Below are 21005 nucleotides of genomic sequence, written 5' to 3'. Positions count from 1 at the left end.
GCGTGACTCAATTTAAATAATAGTAAATCTTTCTTACCTGCAGTGATGTGCTTATGTGGAAAAAATTAAAAGTCTTTACACTATGACGTAGGTCTGGAGCTCACAGACTCTAGCCAGGGTTCATACTCAATTTCAGAAATAAAATGAAGGAGTTTTGGAGGAGTTCTGAAGGAGTAAAAGGAGGTTTTGAAGGAGTACTAATGGGCTATCATTAAATGATGTTGTACTTTTTTTCAACATATTTGACCCCTTTTAAATTGAAAATATTTTGTCAATACATCCATTTAAGAGATATTTACTGTCATTTCTATCTGTATGACAGACAATTATAAAACAAAACAATTACACATGTGAAATTTATTGAAAGCCTATAAGTATATATTTTACTTTTACATAGGTGCGTTGAATAAACGTAGTACAGGTGAATAAGAACAATTTTAGTAAGTTAGTTAAAATCATAAGTTGAAAAAGAAATTGGAAACAATAAATGGCTGCATCTATTTAAAGTTGCCTAAGGGTGAACTATTATCACTTCATTCTTAACAATAATTCCAATATCATATTCATTAGCCAATAAAAAGTGTCCCTTCTATTCGTTCTTACAAATTCAGCAGTTTCTTTGCATCATCAGCTTTCAACATTAGAGCTACATAATACTACTATGGAAATATTTCTTTAAAAAATGTTGTTCAACTCTATAAAAATATTTTTCAGAAAAAAAAAGCTTTGAAATAAGTTCTATGACCTAGAAAAAGGTTCCACGAAGCCCAAATGTATCCAAAACCCAATAACTGTGTAAACCCAATAAATGTGTTCAGTGTAAAAAAAGGATAACAACCACTTGGATGGGGGGAGGGACAACTTCCCCTCACCATCCCTAATTCATTCTCTTTGAAAGAACACGTTTCAATTTAATCATTCAATCATAAAATCCTAAAAAGTTTATTATTCTGTGAAACCTGAACCGTTCGTTTTACCATAAATATTTCGTATGCATTCTTAAAAAAAAGAGTAAACATGACAACTTTTTTCAAAATCCGAGGGTATAGGTGTCAAATCTTTTTTTTTTCGTCGATTTGACATAGAATGAACCAACTAAAATAAATGCAACTAACCGGCAGCCTGTCATGCCATCCAGAGACTGCAGTTTTGTCCTTGCTACAGATAAACTGTCCAGGTCTGCCTAAGTCCTGGCTTAAAGGCGGTAACTTACTACTTAACTAAAACTAAGTTAAGAATTAAATTATTAGAATTATTAAGAATAGATTAAGCAAGGTAAGGTGGCTTGTGTCGAAAAGCCTTTCAACTATTAAAACAGCTCAAATAAGGTATGCTCTTGTCCGCGAAATCCACGTTTGATATTTTTTAAAAACATACGTGCTAGGAAGAAATCCTGATGGCTCACGATATAGCGGGAAAATAAGGAAAACATGCAAGTAGGTATTAAAAATATAGAAAAAAAAAGGGGGGGGGGGGAGTTGCAACCCTGAGAACAGAGCTGTAATAATTAAAATGTTAATTTTCTGTAATAAGATTTTATTCGCTGATGAAAGTTTATTTGAGCACAAAATACTTTATTTTAGTATACTTCATTTTATTTAAAGTTAGTTAACAAAAGGGATCATAGAGTCAAAATGAGTAATTTTTGCAAATGCAGAAGTTATAGCTAAAGAGGCATTACTACCAGACACCAACACAAGTTCTAAAACCTAAGGGGCAAGAGTCAAAATGGTAGTAGATAACTTATTTCTCAGAGTATATAGGAAAATTTAGGGCAATATGGCTTTTCTAAAATAATTAATCTTTAAGGTTTTATTTTTTCGTAAATCACCCATTTGAATTGGTAAGGTCAAGTTTATTTCCTTAAAACAATTATTTCATTCTATAATATTCTTTTTGCTGTTCATTTGATAAAATCAAAGTTATTTATTTATTTTGCAACTGAACTCATATTTTGGGAGAAAAATAACACAATGAGAATTTTTTTTCGCAAAAGCAAACACTGTTCAATGGAAGTGGTTTAGAGTAACAAATGAAAGTAGTGCAACAACTTAATTGTTTGTATTAGTACCAAAATCAGTTAACATCAGATGAAAAGAAATCATCAAATGACAGGCATCTTGTACTCTCAGATTTTTATGCTTAAAGTAAGCAAACAAAAAAAGTAAAACATAACTAAGAAGATAACATTTTTATTAATTATATACAATAGTGATAAGCAAAATGTAAAATGAAGCAAGAATCTTGATGAAGAATGGCCTTGTAATATCCACTGGTTATGTACTGATGCATAAGAAACCTTGATAAACGGAAAAAAAAAGTCAGTACATTAAAATTAAGAACATAAATTTTTAACTTGGGGTTAGGAAAACATTGCATTATATCTTGAAGCCCCCCGCCCTACCACGTTGGGTTAGTAAAACAGTAATCACTTATAAAAACATTGTCAATAGAACTCATTTAAATATGACAGTGACCAGAAAAAACCTCATTATATCAAGTTTCACTTTTTATATAAAGTCAGTTATTATTACTACTTAAAACTAACTGCTAATATTTTATGGAAAATAGACAGTAAAAAAAAAAAACCCTTGGATATTAGATTTTTAATTTCTGTTATTTTTAAAGTTTTACACTTAGTGAAATGGGAAATGGAACAGATCATTGAATTTTGCACTTCAGAGACAGTTTGCCAAATTTATTGCAAAAACTGCACAATATACAACAACCTGTCGTTGCTTGTGAATATTTAAAATTTACAAGTTTCCAAGAAGTTTCATATCAAGTTAAAACCAAACAATAAAAAAATTAGTTCCCATTTTACAAAACTTTTTAAAATACTAACGGAATGTGGGGCAAAGTGAAATAGTTAAGATAATTTACCTTTATCAAAATGAGCAAATAGGAAATTTGTTTTAAAAATTACAGTACATAAAAAAAACAATGTATTTTATAAAAAATAAATAAAAACTTTCAGTGAGGCATCTTTTTATTTCTGGCTGTCAATTGTACCTTAAAAAAAAGGAAAATATTCACCTTTTTTTTCCTTGGAGCAAAATGAAAAATAAAATGTTTTTCTAATGAAATGCTTTCTGCTTGATTATTAAAAATATTTTTGATCAGAGGAATGAGTAAATCAAAGATTTAATAAGTAAATAAATATATAATGAAAGATTATATGAATAGATAAATTAATGAATTATTTATTGATTTAAATTAATACATGAGGAAAAATAAATGAGCAAATAAAATAGTAAGTGAGTACAAAAATAGGTGAATGAATGAATAAATAAGTGAATTATTTTTTAAACACATGAATTTATCTCTACATGAATGAAGAAGTAAGTAATAATAATGTATAAGTTTAAAAAAAAAGAACTATTTCATTTTGCTCCACATGGAATTGACTAATTGTAAAAAACATTAAAAATAAAAAGAAGTTCAATATTAAAAATATAAATACAGCACCTAATATTAGTAGGCTTCAATATAAACATAAAATGTTAATAACAAGAACTTCATCATTTTATAGTAACATTTTTTTTTTTTGATTTACAACAAAATATTGGAAAATGAATATCAATTTTGGAGAATTGCTTTTATTATCATATTTTTTGATCTTCAGAGATAACTTTTTCCTGACTTAGAAAGATAATACGTTTTACTACGTTGATAAAATATTTCTAAATAACTCGCTCTAAAAATAGAGTAAATATTTCACAATTTTGCTTTGCCACACACTCCCATATATATATAATTACATGCACGTATATATAATAATGCACATATGTGTGCCGAAACAACTTACAATGAATTTATTTTCCATTAACATCAGCAGAGTCTGTTTCCATCTCTTCATCTGAATTAAGAAGAAAAAAAAAAGAATCAGTAAGTTGAGCTTCACTGTATTCATATCTAAAAATAAACTTTCAAAATCTGATGCAAATATATTTTTAAATCATGTGCCATTTCTAGAAGGCATCATTGCCAGGATAATAAATTTGTAAATGTAAATCTTAAGTATAATTTTAATTAATTTAAAAATAAAAAAGTCAACCTCGTCAGCAGCAAATTTGTATTTTCGTGTTTCTTACAAAGCCAATTTTTCAAGTATATTAGAACTAATTAATGTAAAATCTACTTTTTAGCCGAGGAGGTAATACAAAATAAATACCTTTGCGCAACAAAGTGAAACTCGTAAACGAAAATGACAAAGCAGAAATAAGCAATTCATTGCACACACTTGTTTCACGGTTTCAAGGAACCCCTTTGTCTAGAGCCAAATTTAGCTCCATGGTGCTCCGAGACGAGACGGACTTAAAATTTGCTGCCCCTCCCGCTCTTAAAATAAAAAGTCAACAACTTGGGTTTAAAATCTCTTTTAAAGCCTTTTGAAATCGGAAATAATGGTAACAAAATTAAAAGAATATATAAGCTTCTGAAAAAATGATCAGGTCTAATTGCATTTTGCCCAGAGTAACTTATAAAAAGATTTAATTAAGACCATTTTAAATAATACATACAATTGATGGCATTTTTAGTGTGTGTGCGGAAGGGGGGGAGGGTAATTTGTGGTGTCATTACTCCTTCCTGGGCCGAAATTTTTTTAAAGCGTTTTTTCCAATTTGTTATTTAAGCAAAAGTGAAGTTCTTACAATTTTCAGCAGCAATATTTTTATGTTTGCGTGCTGAAACAAAGCTTTAAATTAAAAGACAAACATAAAGTATGAATGCATTGCATTCTATGTAAAATTTGCCTTGGAGATATATGTAACCCCTCCCTTTACACAATATTGTGCTCTAATTTAGTTGCAATTTACATCAGTTAGACAGATTAAATATAACTTACGAGAAATTGGCTACAATTTTCGAAATTCAGGTACATGTATAAACTCCTTTTCATAAACCCTGAAATGGAGCGCCTTCTCGTCCCCACCCCTCTCTCCCCTTCTGCTACTGCATACAACGCATATTTATATACATCGTTTAAGAGGTTGTGAATGTTGGTTTCTCAAAACCCTGCAGTATTCTCGAAGTTAGTTTTCTTTTATTCCCTGAAGACCAAAAAATTAACCTATATGACACGGGAGAAGAATTGTAAAAAATATGCTAAAAAATAGCTTGACTTAAAATACAAAGCCTTATCTCTGAAAAATGAAGTGTTGAAGCCCTATATCATCTTCATAACCTCTTTATTTGTGTAAATAATCTGAATTCCCATCTAAGACGCAATCATCCACTGAAAATCCAAAATAAGTGCAGGAGTGTAGCTCCAATGAGTTTCAATACAAAGTAGGCCATACTGTCTATATGGGAAAAATTTATTGATATAAAATGAGAAAACAGACAAGATTTTTCCGAATGCTCAGCATGATGCAACCAAAGACAGCATCTTTACTTTCAGAATAATACAGCCAACTTCTTTCAGTTGTTTCTCATTTTTTCATATGTCTCTCCAAAAGCAGACATTTTGATTAAAAAGAAAGATACAATTGCAATCTGAAAAAAATCTCTAACTTCTTTTGAAATTATTGGTGTAATTCTGACCAAAACTGTCTTGAAATCAAATCTTTAGTTCCGTTATTTATCACCTCAACCCAGAAAGCAGGATTTTTGTTCACCACTGAACTTAAATGTTTTGTGCATTGCCAATTTTATCATAGCTGCTGTTTTTATGAGTACTTTTACACTGTCATTTATTTTCTTTCTCCATCTTTGGTTTGAATGTCTTCATTGCTTGAGTTCACATGTGTTAATTTCCATCAATTTCTCACTTTTCTGCCAATTTCATTTTTAACTTAATTATATTCCGAAGTTTTGAAAGTTTTTGCTTTTAAAAACTGTCCATTTTTGAAGTATGTATCAGGTTTCAAAGTCATTTTAAGATGAGTTCTTGTTTTTGGTTTTTATCTAACTGACTACTTGTATTTAGAACTACTTAAACCTTTTTCGCATTTCACTCATTTTCAACAGTCTTCAAAGCTTTAATTAAGAAAAGCAAAATTTTAAATGTAATAATTGTAGGAAAGAACCAACATGCAACTGTCATTCAAGAAAACAATTCAACAAAATTAAGTATACTAATGCCAATGCTACTGAAAATCCTAGGGTAACTTGAATCTTGTTGCGATTAAATTTTCTTTATTTGGAAGAAATAAATGTTTTCACAAACATGGTCATGAATATACTTAAGAAATCATTACATTAATAAGTTATGCTATAACACACAACTGAACTTATAGACGTTGTTAAAAATTTTCATCATACATAAATATCTTTGTTTTTACTTTCAATACTTGAATTAATAGGTCCCCTTTTCACTGACAAATAAAATCTCAAAATAAATAAATAAAATAATTAAAGTTCAACAAATTTTAAAAATTTCAAGTATTAAGTACTTAAAAGAGATCATTAAAAGACAAGCTTTAATATGTAAAAAATATCAAACCGTTCACAATCCCATTACTTTTCATTAAAAATATAAAAGTTTTTTTTATCAGTTTATAAAGTAAAAAGTTTAATCAATGATCTTTTAATAAATGTAATACTTATGAAGCAAACTTGTGGTATTATACATAGTCATTAAAAACTACAGTAAATGCTCTAGTAGTTCGCCACAAGGACATAAAACTGCTTATAAATAGAATATGTATTACTCAAAATCGTATATGATGCATTCCCACATTCCTTTACCTATCCCCAATCATCATTGAATAACAGTGAAGTTGTAAAAACTATTTATTAAGTAGTGATGAGTCATTTTATTTTAAATGGTGTGCTTATCATCTTAATTGCGATTCTGCTTATTTTTTTCTTAAGAAGACATTTTTATATGTTAAGTTCCTTTCCTTTTTTAGTTCTACGGTAAATTTGCTTTAATTTATGTTTTAATGGATTGTGTAACATAATGATTCAAATAAAAAATAAACTCCTTCTTGGACTCTATTATTTTTATTATTTTTAGATGGATGGCCGACCACTGGGTACTGAATTCTTATTCATTTCCAATAGTCGGCCATGGCAGATTGTCCACTGGTTTTATACTGTTAGGTTCATGTATCCAGTAGCCGACTATGTACTTAATTTGTATTTTCTAATGTTCATCAAAGAGTAATTAAGATAAAGTATTGACACAGTGGCAATTTAGCTGTTTTGAGTAAAAGTTCGCTGTCTAACATTATTTCTTCAATAGAAAATGTTTAAATTTTGTACCTTAACTTTTTTTTTTTGACAAAAAGAGTCATTTCAGCATTTTACTGCTTCTAATGTTGAATTTAGTTTGGAATTCTCAAAAACAGGGTTGAAAATAGGTTGTAAATTCAGTCGATTATTGCGTTTAGAATATAAGTTCTAATACTCAATTTGTCATTACCGAATTGTTATTTATCGCGTTTTTTAAAATCAAATCATGATACAGTAAAACATGTCGAAAACGATACTGTTGGGGCCTAAAAAATTATTGTTATAGATAGGTTATCTTTATAGACACTTTGATTATTTATGCTGACATTTTACTGGGACCAAGGAAAATATAATTATAGACAGGTTTATTGTTATAGACAGTATTGTTACACACGGGTTTTACTCTACGTTGATGAAATTGTTAACACAAAGGATCTGATTGCAATTAGTGTTTAATCAGCAATAAACAAACATTCCTATTGTAAGGAATTAAGAAGTAATACTTCAATTGTTAGCTCAAATTATTTCAATGAGTGTTAAACCTGTGATTATTCTATCTATTGCTCATTTTGCTGAACTATTTGCTTCACCAAAGGTTCAAGAAATCTATTACTAAGACTATTCTAAGACTAATTATTCCAAATGTTGGTACCACTTCTTATTACTGCTTCTAATCAAATATTTAATTCAATGGGTTTTATTCACAAGGAAATCAAAATTTACTTCTTGTTTAAAAGTATGCTGAATTTGTTTTAAAATAACATGGATTCAAATTTTCATTACGTTCTACCCACTCCATTTTAGTTTATTCATTGTTTACTAATTTTCTCATTTGCAGCTGTAAGATTATCTTCATGCTATCTTCTATATCGCAATTTCAATTTACCCATATACTGATCTGTCATTTGGACAATGAGTGTGTGGGGGGGGGGGGAGGCGGCAAAGGACCCTCTGTATTTTCAAAACATTTTTTAAGAATGCATTTTTGTATTTTCATGGGTATTTTCTATAAAATGCATTGAATTCATACTCTTGCCCCCCACCCCTCCTCAGAAAAACTCTGAAAATAAAGACCCACCAACGTAATTTATCTTACTCCAGTTTGTTCACAACAAAAGTACACTTTTTAATAAAAAATTTTGTTTTAGATGTACTTACGATTGCCAATCTTTTAAGTGCTTTTCTAACGGCTTTTTACTTGTTTTGTTTTGAGGTAAAATTGTTTCCAAAACTACAATTTTTATTCTATGTTCCGTATGTTGAAGTTTCAGTCTAATGAATATGGACCAGTCAAGAGTCGATCATATCGATAATTAATTCACTCTTTTTTCAGCATACACAGTTAATGAAGAAACTTTTTGTAAAGGGGGGGGGGGGGGAGCAACTACGTTCCCATGTTTTCAAAACTCCTTTCCCAAAAAACCCCGAGTCTTTTCCATTCTTTAATTTCTATTTTCGCACTGTGTAAGATATTACTTTAATAAGTGATGTAGAAGATAAATAATAAAAAAATATATAGCATGTGATGCAGATCCAAACTGGTTATAAATTGAAAAATATAAATATAGGTGTTACGAAGATATCGAGAATGCAGAATTCTTTCGCAATTATTGGAATAATTAATTTTGTAAGCACAATGCTGTGCTGTAAGTTTTGCATTAAATTTTTTCACTCATACCCCATAAAGGTAATGAAACTGAAACGGCCAACTACTAGGCTCATACATGGGCGAGCACTGGATTTCTATGGCCGCCTACTGGAGCATTTTCTTGTATTAATAGGTTAGTTTTTAGAATAAAAATGTTTTAATATCTGAAACAATTTAGTGAATCATTATCAGAAAGGTATAGCCTGAAGTCTTACATTGTTTTTGTATTGATTACTGAAATTTATAGGTTAACAAAAAAACAACAATTTCTCTCTTAAATGGCTGACTACTAGAGCTTTTACCCTATATCATTACCGTTTATACCAAGCATTTTATTATCTTTGGCACAATACAATGATTAGATACTAAAATAAAAATTTGTAATTGATTTTTTGTCAGAGAGCAAATATTTCTAAATAATAAAAAATCATCCGGAATTCAATCTAACCTGTCCTAGAAGAACCAGCATCTTTTTTAGGTATTTGTCCAGATTTCAACATTTGCTTCAGTCTTTCGACTTCTTCTAACGTAGTTGCATTTTTTATTGCATCCTACAAAATATAAAACAGTTTAGAAGCTATCAAAAAATAAACTCAGATAAGGTTCACTATGTACTAACTATATTATCATACATATCATATCATTTCGGTGTATGACATCAATACAGTGCATTTTGAATTGAGGTCATGAAAAGTGCCTATTTACTTAACTTTAAGAAATTATGAGCAACGATAAAAATGTTTATTATCATATTAGGAAGAGTTCTTAATACTAAGTTTTAACAAATATTAGTTTATAATTGTTTTTTTAAGATAAAGAAAAATTAATTTTATATATCTCTATTGTCTTTGAAGAAACAAGAATCTCAAGTGGCAGCTAACTGCATCCAATTCAGGTGAATGGAAAACACCAGTTTGGTTCATTTATTCAAAAAAGAAATGGCCTTTCTTTGAAAATGCAAAGATTTTATTTCAGTGGCTTCAAATTTAAACACGTTTTTAGTTACTTTTACTTTTTGGGAGACAAAGATAAAGGAAGATATATTTCAATCAAGTGATATAACGAGGCGCAATGCAATGAAGGGCTGCTGTACAAAGCTCAAGTTTTGATTCCTTAATTCTATGCCTCAAATAGGAGATTCTCTTGATTCTAAAGATTCTGCATGAATATGCAGGTTATTACTTCATGAACAATTTAGAAATGAAAGTACTTTCTTCTTAGCTACTATTTCATATTGCAAGCTTCACTGTTGAAAAAATTCGCTAAATTAAATTCAATTATAGATACTTTTTTCTTGCACACGCTTGCATCATTTTGGTGTATGACTATCATTTTGAGAATTAAAAATGTGATCAAAATGTGTTTAGTGCTTCTTATAATGTGTAAGTTATAAACATTAGAAAAATTTTATGAATATAATATTTTCAGTACAGTTTAGTTTGGATTAATATTTTTATGACTATTATCAGGCGGGTCATTCCACGTCAAATCAACCACAAAAATGGGATTTTAACACCCACCGTCTCGGAATTTGATAAAACTTGGTATACTTCATCCCTTTATGGTTACAAGCAACCCCCTAATTTTTTTTCTTTCAATATCGATTCATTTTGATTTTATAGCCTTTTGAAATCTGGCGATTTTGCATTTTTTATCATTTTTGAAACACTCAAACTGAGAAGATGTTGTTTACTAAAAAAATTGTTTCTTGGTAACTAATGCTATAATCGTTTTGAAATTTTTTGCACACAATTTAAAGCCTTTGAACATGTTGATACAAAATATCTTAATAGTTTTAGTTTACATAAGAAATTTTTAAAAAATTAGGAAAGTGAAAATTTTAAATTTTTTTTGTCAAAAAAAGGTGCTGACATAATTCTGAATTTCAACAAGAGGGTCAGCTTTAAAAATCATAATTTTTTAAAAAAATGATCATGAATATGTATTCTAACTTATCCAACGAAAAACATTAGGGGACTTTGAGGGATTCTGCCCCCCCCCCCCATTCTGAAAAAAAAAAGCAGGAAACATCATACAATCTCTTCCATATTCTTAAAAACAGAATTGTCAGCAATTACGATAAAAATTCAAATATACAGTGTGTTGAACATTGAACTCAAATGTAAAAAAAAAATCTTAGCTTCTTTTTCATTTGAAATAACTTAAAATATGGGGTAGTTCCACCTCAAATTTACCGTAAAAATGGAATTTTAACACGTACCATCTCAGATTTTGATGAAACTTGGTATACTTCCTTATTTTGTGGTAAAAAGCAACCCCTTAGTTTTTTTTCTTTCAATCTCAATGTATTTTGATATTATAGACTTATCAAATTTTTTGATTTTGCATTTTTTGTCATTTTTAAATTGAACTGTTTAATGGGAAAAAATTGTTTCTTAGCAACTAATAAATTTACCTTTTTGGAAATTTTCATAAAAAAATGCTAAGATTTTGAATATTTTTATTAAAAATATTGTAATAATCTTGGTTTATACTAAGAATTTTTAAAAAACTGAAAGAAGAAAAATTTTGATTTTTTTTTTTTTTTGGTGAAAAAAGCCATTGTCAAATTTTTAACATCAGCGTCAGTTTTAAAAATCATGTTTAACAATGAAAAATGATCATGAGTATGTGTCCTAACTTCCCTTATGAAAAAAGTTATGGGTCTTTTAGGGATTCTGCCCCCTCCCCACTTCAGAAAAAAATGAAAGCATCATAGAGAAAAGCTCTTCTATGTCTTTGAAAACAGAGTTCCCAAAAATTACTTTAAAAAAAAATTTTAATATAAAGTGTGTTTAATATTGAAGTCAGACATATAAATTTAATATTCAAGCTTTTTTTAAATTTGAAATAGTTGAAAATTGTTTAAAATACGGACATTCTGAAAATAAGATATCATGAAATTTAAAAGTTACAGACAACAATATCTGCATACAGATTACTGCATTTTAGTTAAGACAACAGAAAATAAAAATTAAGTCTTAACACCAATTCATAATCATGCAGTTTCTAGCACTTTCAGGATCCCCCCCCCTCCCACCGCCACCCTTATGTTTGAGAAAAATTGTTCCAGTGGAATTGTTTTTTATTTTAGTGTTACTGCTGTACAGCAACAAATTCATCCTTTTCATTTCTTGAAATTACAGTTAACACCCCTTAAAAGTTAATAGCCTGATTGCTTAGTAATAATATGTTCTAAATAAAGTAAATTACCTTCCCCCCTCCCTTCATAGCAAATGAGGAAATAAATTGTATCTCTCATATTCAATGGATTTTTATATATTTTTTAATGAGAATAAGAAACCAAATTAGTATTTGCAAGGAAAAAAAACAATATTTGTCCGGATCCCCCCCCCCTCCCCCCCCAACATAACTTGCATTTTTTCCTCAACTGCTTTTGGGGGTGTACACTAGTGCAATGCAATTAAGTGCAATAAATAGAATAGAGAAAAGAAATTGGTATAAAATGTGCTAATTCAAACTACAACGGAACCTCCATAACTCGACAAACCAAGGAAACATGAAAAAATTTAGACTTAAGTGGATGTCGACTTACTGGGGTTCCAAAATTTTATTTCCTACAGAGTTTCTGTGTGTGTCACTTACTTACTGATGCTTAATATTCACATTATGAAAACTAATTTTAGTAAAGGAATTTTCTATTCTTTTCGTTTTCTTTCTTTGAAAAGTATATAGTAAAATCAATAATATATTTGAATATATTGTGAAGAACAAATACATAATTGTTGAAAAGAGATAAAAGTTCTTGTTAGTCATGTCTGTTAAAGATAAAAAGTCCTGCTCACACTTGTTTAAAATACAGGTATAATGGTGCCTTCTTTCTCTACAGTTTGGTATATTTTATCCTATCCTTTTAGAATTGCACTAACAGCACAGAGTGGTTGCTTACTCCCCTGGATAAAAGATAGAATTCTCTAAAAGAGATTTCTTAAAACTCTGAGAAAAAGTTAATATGAAAGAATGTTGGTAGCTAAAATTGAAATAAAATAGCAATTGGGTGCAGACTGATAGGGGGTTCTCGCAAATGTGTCTCAAGTTAGATAGATTTTCAGCCATTGAATTTGGTACTGGGCCAACCTTAAGAAAAATAAATGTCCAGTTACAGGGGTTATCAGTGTGTCCAGTTACTGAAGTTTCACTGTATTTAAACAGGAATATTTAGAGTAGAATGTTTATAAATCATTTGTTTAAAATAAAAAGTGGCTTTAAACAACATACTGCCCTTCAGGGGCGAATACAGAAAAATCTTTTGGAGAAGGCACGGGAAATTGAACTTTTCTGGGGTAATCTGTTTGATAAACGGAAAACAAATCCATGTTTCAGTTTGATATTAGATTAATGAAACAAGTTAAAATCTCTGAGAACTAGAAGTGTCTAGCTTCGAATTTGTCTTTTAGTCCGTTCTTTGCCCAGTTGGTTAGAGAAATCATTACTGGACAGATATCAAATTTTTACTTGTATTTGGCCTAGATCTGATTACACATAACACAACAATTAGAATGACATACGTTTTTTCTAATCTTCTTAGTAGGAAAACAGACATAAGGTAGAAGGAATTCAAGAACTATGAGCTGGTATTTATAGGATTTGTAATACTTTGCATTAATTACCTAGTTATAAATTAGAATTAGATGATTTTTTTTTAAAATTTCTATGTTGTCTTAATGCATACTAGACAATAATTTTTAGTATGCATAAATTGTTGTAGGAAAATTTCGAATTTTGCGATAACCTGTTTTTATTGTCTATTATTAATTTATTTAATTAACTACTTTCAATTCAAAAAAATCTTGAGTATTAAAATGTTTAAATTTGGGTTCAAACACCAATGTATGTCATTATTCAAATTTTCTTTGATGCTATTAGTAATTAGCTAAGTTTGTAAGATTGTTATCGATTTTTTTCTTTTATCAAAATAAGGGGGGCAAGGGGGCAGAATCCCTCAAAGTCCCCTAAAGATTTTCATTTTATATGTTAGCACACATGTTACTGATCATTTAAAAAAATATATAAATTATTTTAATTTAGACATTCATGCCAAAAAATTAAAATTTTGAAAATCATTTTTTTATTGAAATTTTTTTTTAATTTTCTGTTTGTTAATTTTTTTTAATTGCTGAACATAAATTTAGGTTTTTGATATAGTTTTTTCTAAAATGCTTGAAGTCTTAATGTATAATGTGAAAATTTTCAAAAACTTTTTATCTTTAGTTGTTGAGAAATAATTTTTTTTGCAAACAGCTGCAGTTCATTCTGAGAGAACTGTGAATGACAACTAACGCAAAATCTCAAAACTTTGAAGGGTCATAAAATAAAAACTATTCTTAATAGAGAAGAAATACTTTAGGAGGTTACTTAGGCCTATGAACCATAGAAGTATACAAAGTTTCATTGAAATCTGAGATGGTGGGTGTTGGGGTGTGGTTGAACTGACATGGAATGACCCAGGCTTCATACTCAATTTGGATAAAAAATTTACATGACTTTTCCGAGACTTTTTCATGATTTTGTTACATGAAGAGAATAATACTGTTTAATGCCAAACTTGCCAATTTTCGGAAATGGGCATTAGAAAGACTTTTACATAAGTGTCACTACCTCATTGGAGCACTTACTTGTGATTGAAAAAACATCAGTGCACACTGCAGAAACTAATAAATTATTATTATTTGTCTTTATTATTTAAATTCAAGGAAAGTAAAAATATAGTGAATGCAAAATACTGATGTTTAAATGTCAAACAAACATTTAAGAAAAAAAGCAGAATAGTAATGAATGGGACAAAAATTGAATGAGTCATTACTAAGTTTCCAATAATAAATTTACTCCATAAAATCATTGCCCTTTGGTGCCATTAGTGCATCTAATTACCAATGTAACTTGACAGTATATATTTGTTCATTAAAGTAAAGCCACCTTTTTCAGTATTCATTTTTCTAAACCAGATATTTCAGCTGGCCACAAGGGATCAGTTTTACGAGCTATATGTTGGGCACCACTGTTTTAAGTGTATTAGAGTTTCCCTATTTCTATGTTCTATTGTCTGCCTTAAGTCTTCATTTTCTAAAGACTTGAACAAAAAACTGACAAATTTAATAATGAATTTTTTGCAAGTAGTTTAAACGAACTCCGGTGCGATTGAATTACACTTTTTGAGGGGGCGTGGCAAAAATAAAAAATGTGCAAGTCCGCTACTACAGAATATAAAATATAAAAAGTGCTGAAAATAATGGTGAATTCAAAATTAGTGATGCCCCAGTAGTAAAATCACATTACAAAAAAAAAAAAAAAAGGTGAGCGGCTGTTACAGAAGCGGATGAAATTGGACTCCAAAACTCTGATTTGTTTTTGAGATTGTTCAAGTTACATGCAATAATACTAAACCATTCAGTATTTCTAGCACTCTTTTAGCTAGTGTTACTTTCTTACTACCCAAAACATTTTTCCATGACTTTAAAGAACTTTCCATGACTTTTAATAAAAAATTTAATTTTCCATGACTTTTCCAGGTCTGAAACTTCATTATTTTTTTCCCCATGACTTTCCAGGATTTCCACGACCCGTACGAACCTTGTACTATAAATACATTTAATGGTGAGCTGAATACTTGAAAAATAATAATTGTACACACATTTGTAACTCACAGGCAGTACAGTGCCTTTGTAACTCATTGAGAAAAGGAAAAGTGTACTTATGTACCATTAAAGGGGGTAACTTTATACCAGCATAAGGCAAGATTGTGTGACATCTTTTGTACCAACATCAATATGTTAAATTGGGTTGAAAAGATGAAGAACAATTAATACCGTCCATCATAAAAACAGTATTTGTCTTACAGTTATGCCACATCCAACCACTGCTATCAGAAAAGTCCCCCACTTGACGTAGCCTACACGTATATTTCATACACACACAATATATAATTTTAAAAAAATTTAAATATTTCAATTTGTGCATCTTGAAGCACATAATTAAAACAGCAAAAGGCATGAAACATGATACACAAAGCTATAAAATAGGAGCACAAATAACTAAATGTACCCTACACAGTTTCATAATTTTAGCACTGAACTGCAGGTCAACAGATTTCTAACCACATGCTCTTCACTATAACCAGAGACCAGGGTTGCCAGACGTCCCGGATTTCAAGGGACAGTCCCATATTTTGAAAAATTGTCCCTTGTCGCGGGGAACTTCCATACGGGACAGATAAAATCCCATATTCTAGCTAAAAACAATATTTTACAAAACGAGACATTATTTGTGGAATAAAGAGCAATAAGAAAAGCATGTGGCAGCAAACGCAAAAATTATTTTTTTTTTAATTTGGTTTTGTTTTGGCGGCAGACTATGAGAAGCCAAATAATTACTTCCTCTTGGTGCATTGACAAATGTAAATAAAAGTATATCTTTGTGCATACGTCGTCAATCGCAATGAAAAATATTTTTATACTTTGATTGGCGACATTTTGTAAAGTTTAATGCTCAGTTACGATTGCATTTTTCTGATTTATCATGAAGAGACGTTCTACGTAGAAAAGCACATCCTAAAAATACACCATATGCAGTAACTGCCCTCAACCTCAAAAATATCACCCCCCCCCCTTTTCACTCGCCTGTCCCCTATTTACTGTTCTTAAATCTGGTAACCCTGCCAGAGACTAACAAAATCTTTTAAATCTTAGGATGGAGCCAGGAAATTTTATTTAGAGGCCAGCCATATAATTTTTAGACATAATAGGAAAATTTAATGCAACATGGCTTCTGAACTAGTCGCTCTGGATTTGGAAGGCCCTAGACATAACATTTCACAACTCACCCGAATTGCTTCTACATCTGCAGCAGTTGGACCAGTAGATTTTTCTGCAGTAGATGTGCTAGGTAGATTAGCACCAGGAACAAAAGTTTTACTTCTTTTTCCAATTTCTTTTTCTAGTTGTTTTCCTCTCTTTCCTTTAAATAATTTTGCGGATTCTTCTTTTTCCTGAAATATCATACAAAATGTTCAATAATTCTCAGAACTTAAAAATCTACAAAAATATCTTACATAATCAAACAAGGAAAGAATTTCTTCGGTATTAATAGGGAACAGTTGGTGTAACTCCCTTAATAATAACTAACAGTAGAGGAGAGTGTTGTACCTTGGGACACTTTTCATATTTTAATTTTTAACGTCAATTATTTGAACCAAATTTCAAATCTAGAAGTCACATTAAAATACTTAAAAATACGTCTATGCAATATATTTTTTTTTAATTCAGACAGTTTGAAAATAAAATGTTGCCAGCCATTTAAAGTAAAAGTTCCAAGTTGTCCCAAGGTACGACATCTTATTGTACCTTGGGTACAGGGTTAGCCGGATTGAACCCAATTGGGTTGTACCCAATGGGGTTTTTTTTTTGAAAAAAAAAAAAAAAAACCATTTAAAAAAACTCATTATTTAGCCCACTTTTGGGTTTATAAAAATTTTTGTTGAAGATTTTAAAAAATAATTAATTTAAATACTTTTAAAAATGAATTCTGAACTTTAATAGAGTTTCTTAACTCTTAACAGCATTGAAAAAAAGCTTCCAAGATTTTAAATAAATATATTTAACTTTCTTCTTTAACTGGTCAATAAATAACTCAAATTATTTTGACTAAGTCATGTCACGTCTGATTTTCTCAATATTTGTAGATTGTACAGAGGAAACTACTCTAGCTAAAAGGCTTTCATATGAATTATTTTCTGCAAACCAACACGTCACAAATCTCGAATAAACAAGGTATGAGATAAATAAATACCTTTGTGCTGAACAGTAAAGTAAGGAAAAACAACGTTCAAAAAAGCACAAATTGCCAATAACAACAGGCACGTGTTTCGGTGTTACATAAATTAACAGGTTTTACAAACGGTCGGAGAGAAAACAGAATAGGATGTACAATACTTTTATTATCTTACGAAAAAGATTAATATTTCTTACTCTGTACACAGAAATAGAAAAACAGGCAACATAAAATTCAAAGAAATATCTTGATTAAGCTGAAATTCAGTAAAAAGGGATTTAAACTACTTGAGGTTCTACAGTAGTTTTGCAAGACAAAATGAAATACAATAAAGTAAAATGCAGAAAAAAATGTAGTAATTAAAAACAAACAAACAAACAATAGATTTTATCACTCGAGAAGTAACTTTGCCTTAACTGTTGGTAATCATGGAAACTAAAAAATCTGAAACTTCACCATTCTTTGGTTCTGTCGTCTTTTTTACTTTTCTTCAGAAAACGCTGAATTTCCTGCTTTTTTTACCATAAGAGAATTCTTGTGCTTTGTCCATATACTTATGCTACAATATGCTACTTGCACCCCCCATTTTCCCTAAAAAAAGACAAAAAACCCACATTTCTTTTAAAAACCCAGATTTAGTTGGGTTTTTTCGGGTTTTATTTAAAAAAAACCCTGGGTCCATGGGCTTTATAAAAAAAACCCGGGTTTTTGCCAACCCTGCCTTGGGACACATTCTGTCGTACTATGGGAAAGTCTTCATGATTCACGAACAAATCATATACTTGAACCAATTTTGCACCAGAAAACAAAAAAAATATTGTTCATGGTAGTGAATTAAATTATGAATAATTAATAATGAATTATTTAACATCAAATGAATTTAAAAGACTACATAAGATTAGAACAGTGTTCCGTGCTACTAAACATATCTTAATTATTAAGAATCATGCATATATTGTAACTTGGAAGGTGTCCTAAGGTACAAAATGTTTGGCAGCAGCAAGGTACCACCACGTGGTTGAAAAAACAAAATAATGGTCAATCTAGATGCACTATCATTATTTTTTTCATAAGCAAATTATTTAAAGTAACTTCTCTTTTATAACAAAATTAAATTCAGATGATTGAATTTACAATTGCAGAGACAGAAAACGACATAAAAATGGAAAAAATATTTACAGTGAAATACTTTTAACACGAAAATGCGTAACATGAAAAATCAGTTAACACGAAATGATATCCCGGTCCAGACAGTGTACATAGCAGTTTAATACATTTTTTTTTAAACACGAAACAAAATTCGCTTAACACGAAATATTTTTTTTATTTTCAATCTTCAGTGGCCAGTTTGCTACAAGTCACTGAAAAGTTTTTTTATGTAACAGTTTCGTGAAACTTCTGGGAACCGGTTCCTCTTCATTCACAGCCCCTTTTTTGTCCATGCTTTTGTCTCCATTCAACAGGGATCTTCCACTCCCTCTCTAATGAATAGAATCTTTTTCCTCTACAGAGAAAGAAATGTCAAGTGTTAGGGGATAAGAAATTCCCTGTTCGTTTGTTAGGTTGGTTGTTGAAAATGTTGAATTTCGCATCAATTTTGGCAAAGATCTAAACTCTGTGGTTCTTGTTTGAACTCTTTTTTTTTTTCTCCTGTTTTGTGGGCATAATGGCTGAGAAACAGAAGCAAACGGCTTTTTCTTTAAAATTGAAGATGGACTTGATTAATGCAGTGGATGAAAAACGCAGGACTAAAACAGACATTTGAAAAAAGTTTGGCATAGCCTATTCTACTCTAACAATAATAAATAACAGGGATCAAATTTCGTCTATGTTTGAGCCGGAGAGAAAACGGATGAGGACTGCAAAACACGAAGATCTGGAAAAAGCTTTGCTGATTTGGTCCAAGCAAGCTAGGTCACAGATTTTAGATGTGCATTCAAATGGAGAGATGACTAAAGCAATGGACGATCACGAGCAATTTGTGGAGAATATGGCGTTGAAATAGACAATTCAAAAAAAGACAACTAACATGTTCCCTAAAACACAATAATTTTTGACTTGCATTTTATTCCAACGGATGTCAACTACTAGTTGTTTGAATGCAGGGGTCGATCCAGGTTTTATTTTTTGGGTCCCCATTTTGTGAAAAGGCAAAATATTTTTGTGAAATTTCGTTATTTTTGTGAAAAAGCAAAATATTTTTGTGATTTTTCTTTATTTTTGTAAAAAAGACCTTCTCGTGATTTTTTTCTTGGAAAAGATTACATTAAAGCATTTTTAGCTGTCGTATCGTTATAGAAAAGCCCTAGACAGGTTTCAGGGGTGATTGCAAGTTCTTGAAGAATACCTGAAAGCTGTCAAGAGAAAATGCGCTGGGGGAGGGGGGAAGTAAGACCCTTAACATTTTATTCGTAATTTGACACATACATTACATTTATTGCTTTTTACAAATATACATATGCAAGGCACACTTTCTTAAGGTGAAAGTCTCACAACAGATTTCCTGTTTGCCCCTCTCAAATACTTTAAGAGCAATGAAAATTGCACATGCTGCTGAACGTAATGATAACTCCTAATAAATACAAAATGAACAGACTCAAAGATATCACATATTTCTTAACACAGAAGTGAAATACTCATTAAAGATTCCATGTATGTGTTTGAAAAACTTAAAAGTAATTAAAACCCAAAATAATACTGCACCAGCATTCAGCGTTTAATTTTTTGACTTTTGACGTTCTTGCAGAGTAGGTATTTCGTTTAAAACTTTGCAATTTAATGATGTTAATAAATATATAAGAAATTTTATTTGTTTGCCTCTTAACAAGGTACAGTAAACATCAAAAATGCGAAAAATTCGTTTACTATGGCGGATGTAAGGAAATCAAGATCTTCAAAAGAAATAAAAATATAAAAACAGCATGTAAAACATTTTTATTTTAAGAAAAGTTATTTTAGAATTGGATTTTGAAACTCAACACAAATTAATACTAAATATATATTGCGTAATCAAAGTAAAATTTAGGATTTTCCTGAAAACAAGCTACCAATCACAAGTGTCCCTCTCCCGTCCCCCCTCTGACGCTCTGAAGCAAAAACACCTCACGCAGCAAGCAAAAAGATAAGATGGGGGAAGGTGGAAGAGGCTCCCGCGTAGATGCGTACACATTTGCGGTTAAAAAATATTGTGAAAAGGCTGCCTTTATATAAATTTTTGTGAAGGGGCTGCTTTTACGACGCGGAATTTTGTGAATGGGGCCGCTTTTGCGATGGGGAATTTTGTGAATGGGGCCGCTTTTGCCATGCGGAATTTTGTGAAGGGGCCGCAAAGCGGTCCCAATTTGGCGCTGGATCGACCCCTGGAATGGAATTCGAAACAAAATTTGAT

The 21005-nt window shown here is 30.4% G+C and overlaps 1 protein-coding gene across 1 annotated transcript in view; it reads right to left on the bottom strand.

The window, feature by feature from the left end:
- Positions 1-2176: 2176 nt before the first annotated feature.
- Positions 2177-21005, bottom strand: part of LOC129225750 (U2 small nuclear ribonucleoprotein A'-like) — a 37746-nt gene continuing 18917 nt past the window's right edge. The window contains exons 6-9 of the mRNA XM_054860248.1: positions 16671-16835; positions 9279-9381; positions 3809-3859; positions 2177-2299 (exon numbers count right to left, since the gene is read on the bottom strand). Of these exons, the coding sequence (XP_054716223.1) occupies positions 3816-3859; positions 9279-9381; positions 16671-16835 (312 nt within the window). The 3' untranslated portion in view covers positions 2177-2299; positions 3809-3815. The remainder of the gene's footprint in view (positions 2300-3808; positions 3860-9278; positions 9382-16670; positions 16836-21005) is intronic.

Source organism: Uloborus diversus, chromosome 7 (assembly GCF_026930045.1).
Source record: "Uloborus diversus isolate 005 chromosome 7, Udiv.v.3.1, whole genome shotgun sequence".
Taxonomy (NCBI): domain Eukaryota; kingdom Metazoa; phylum Arthropoda; class Arachnida; order Araneae; family Uloboridae; genus Uloborus; species Uloborus diversus.
Note: the sequence above shows the minus strand (reverse complement) of the source record. Positions and strands in the feature narration are given on the sequence as shown.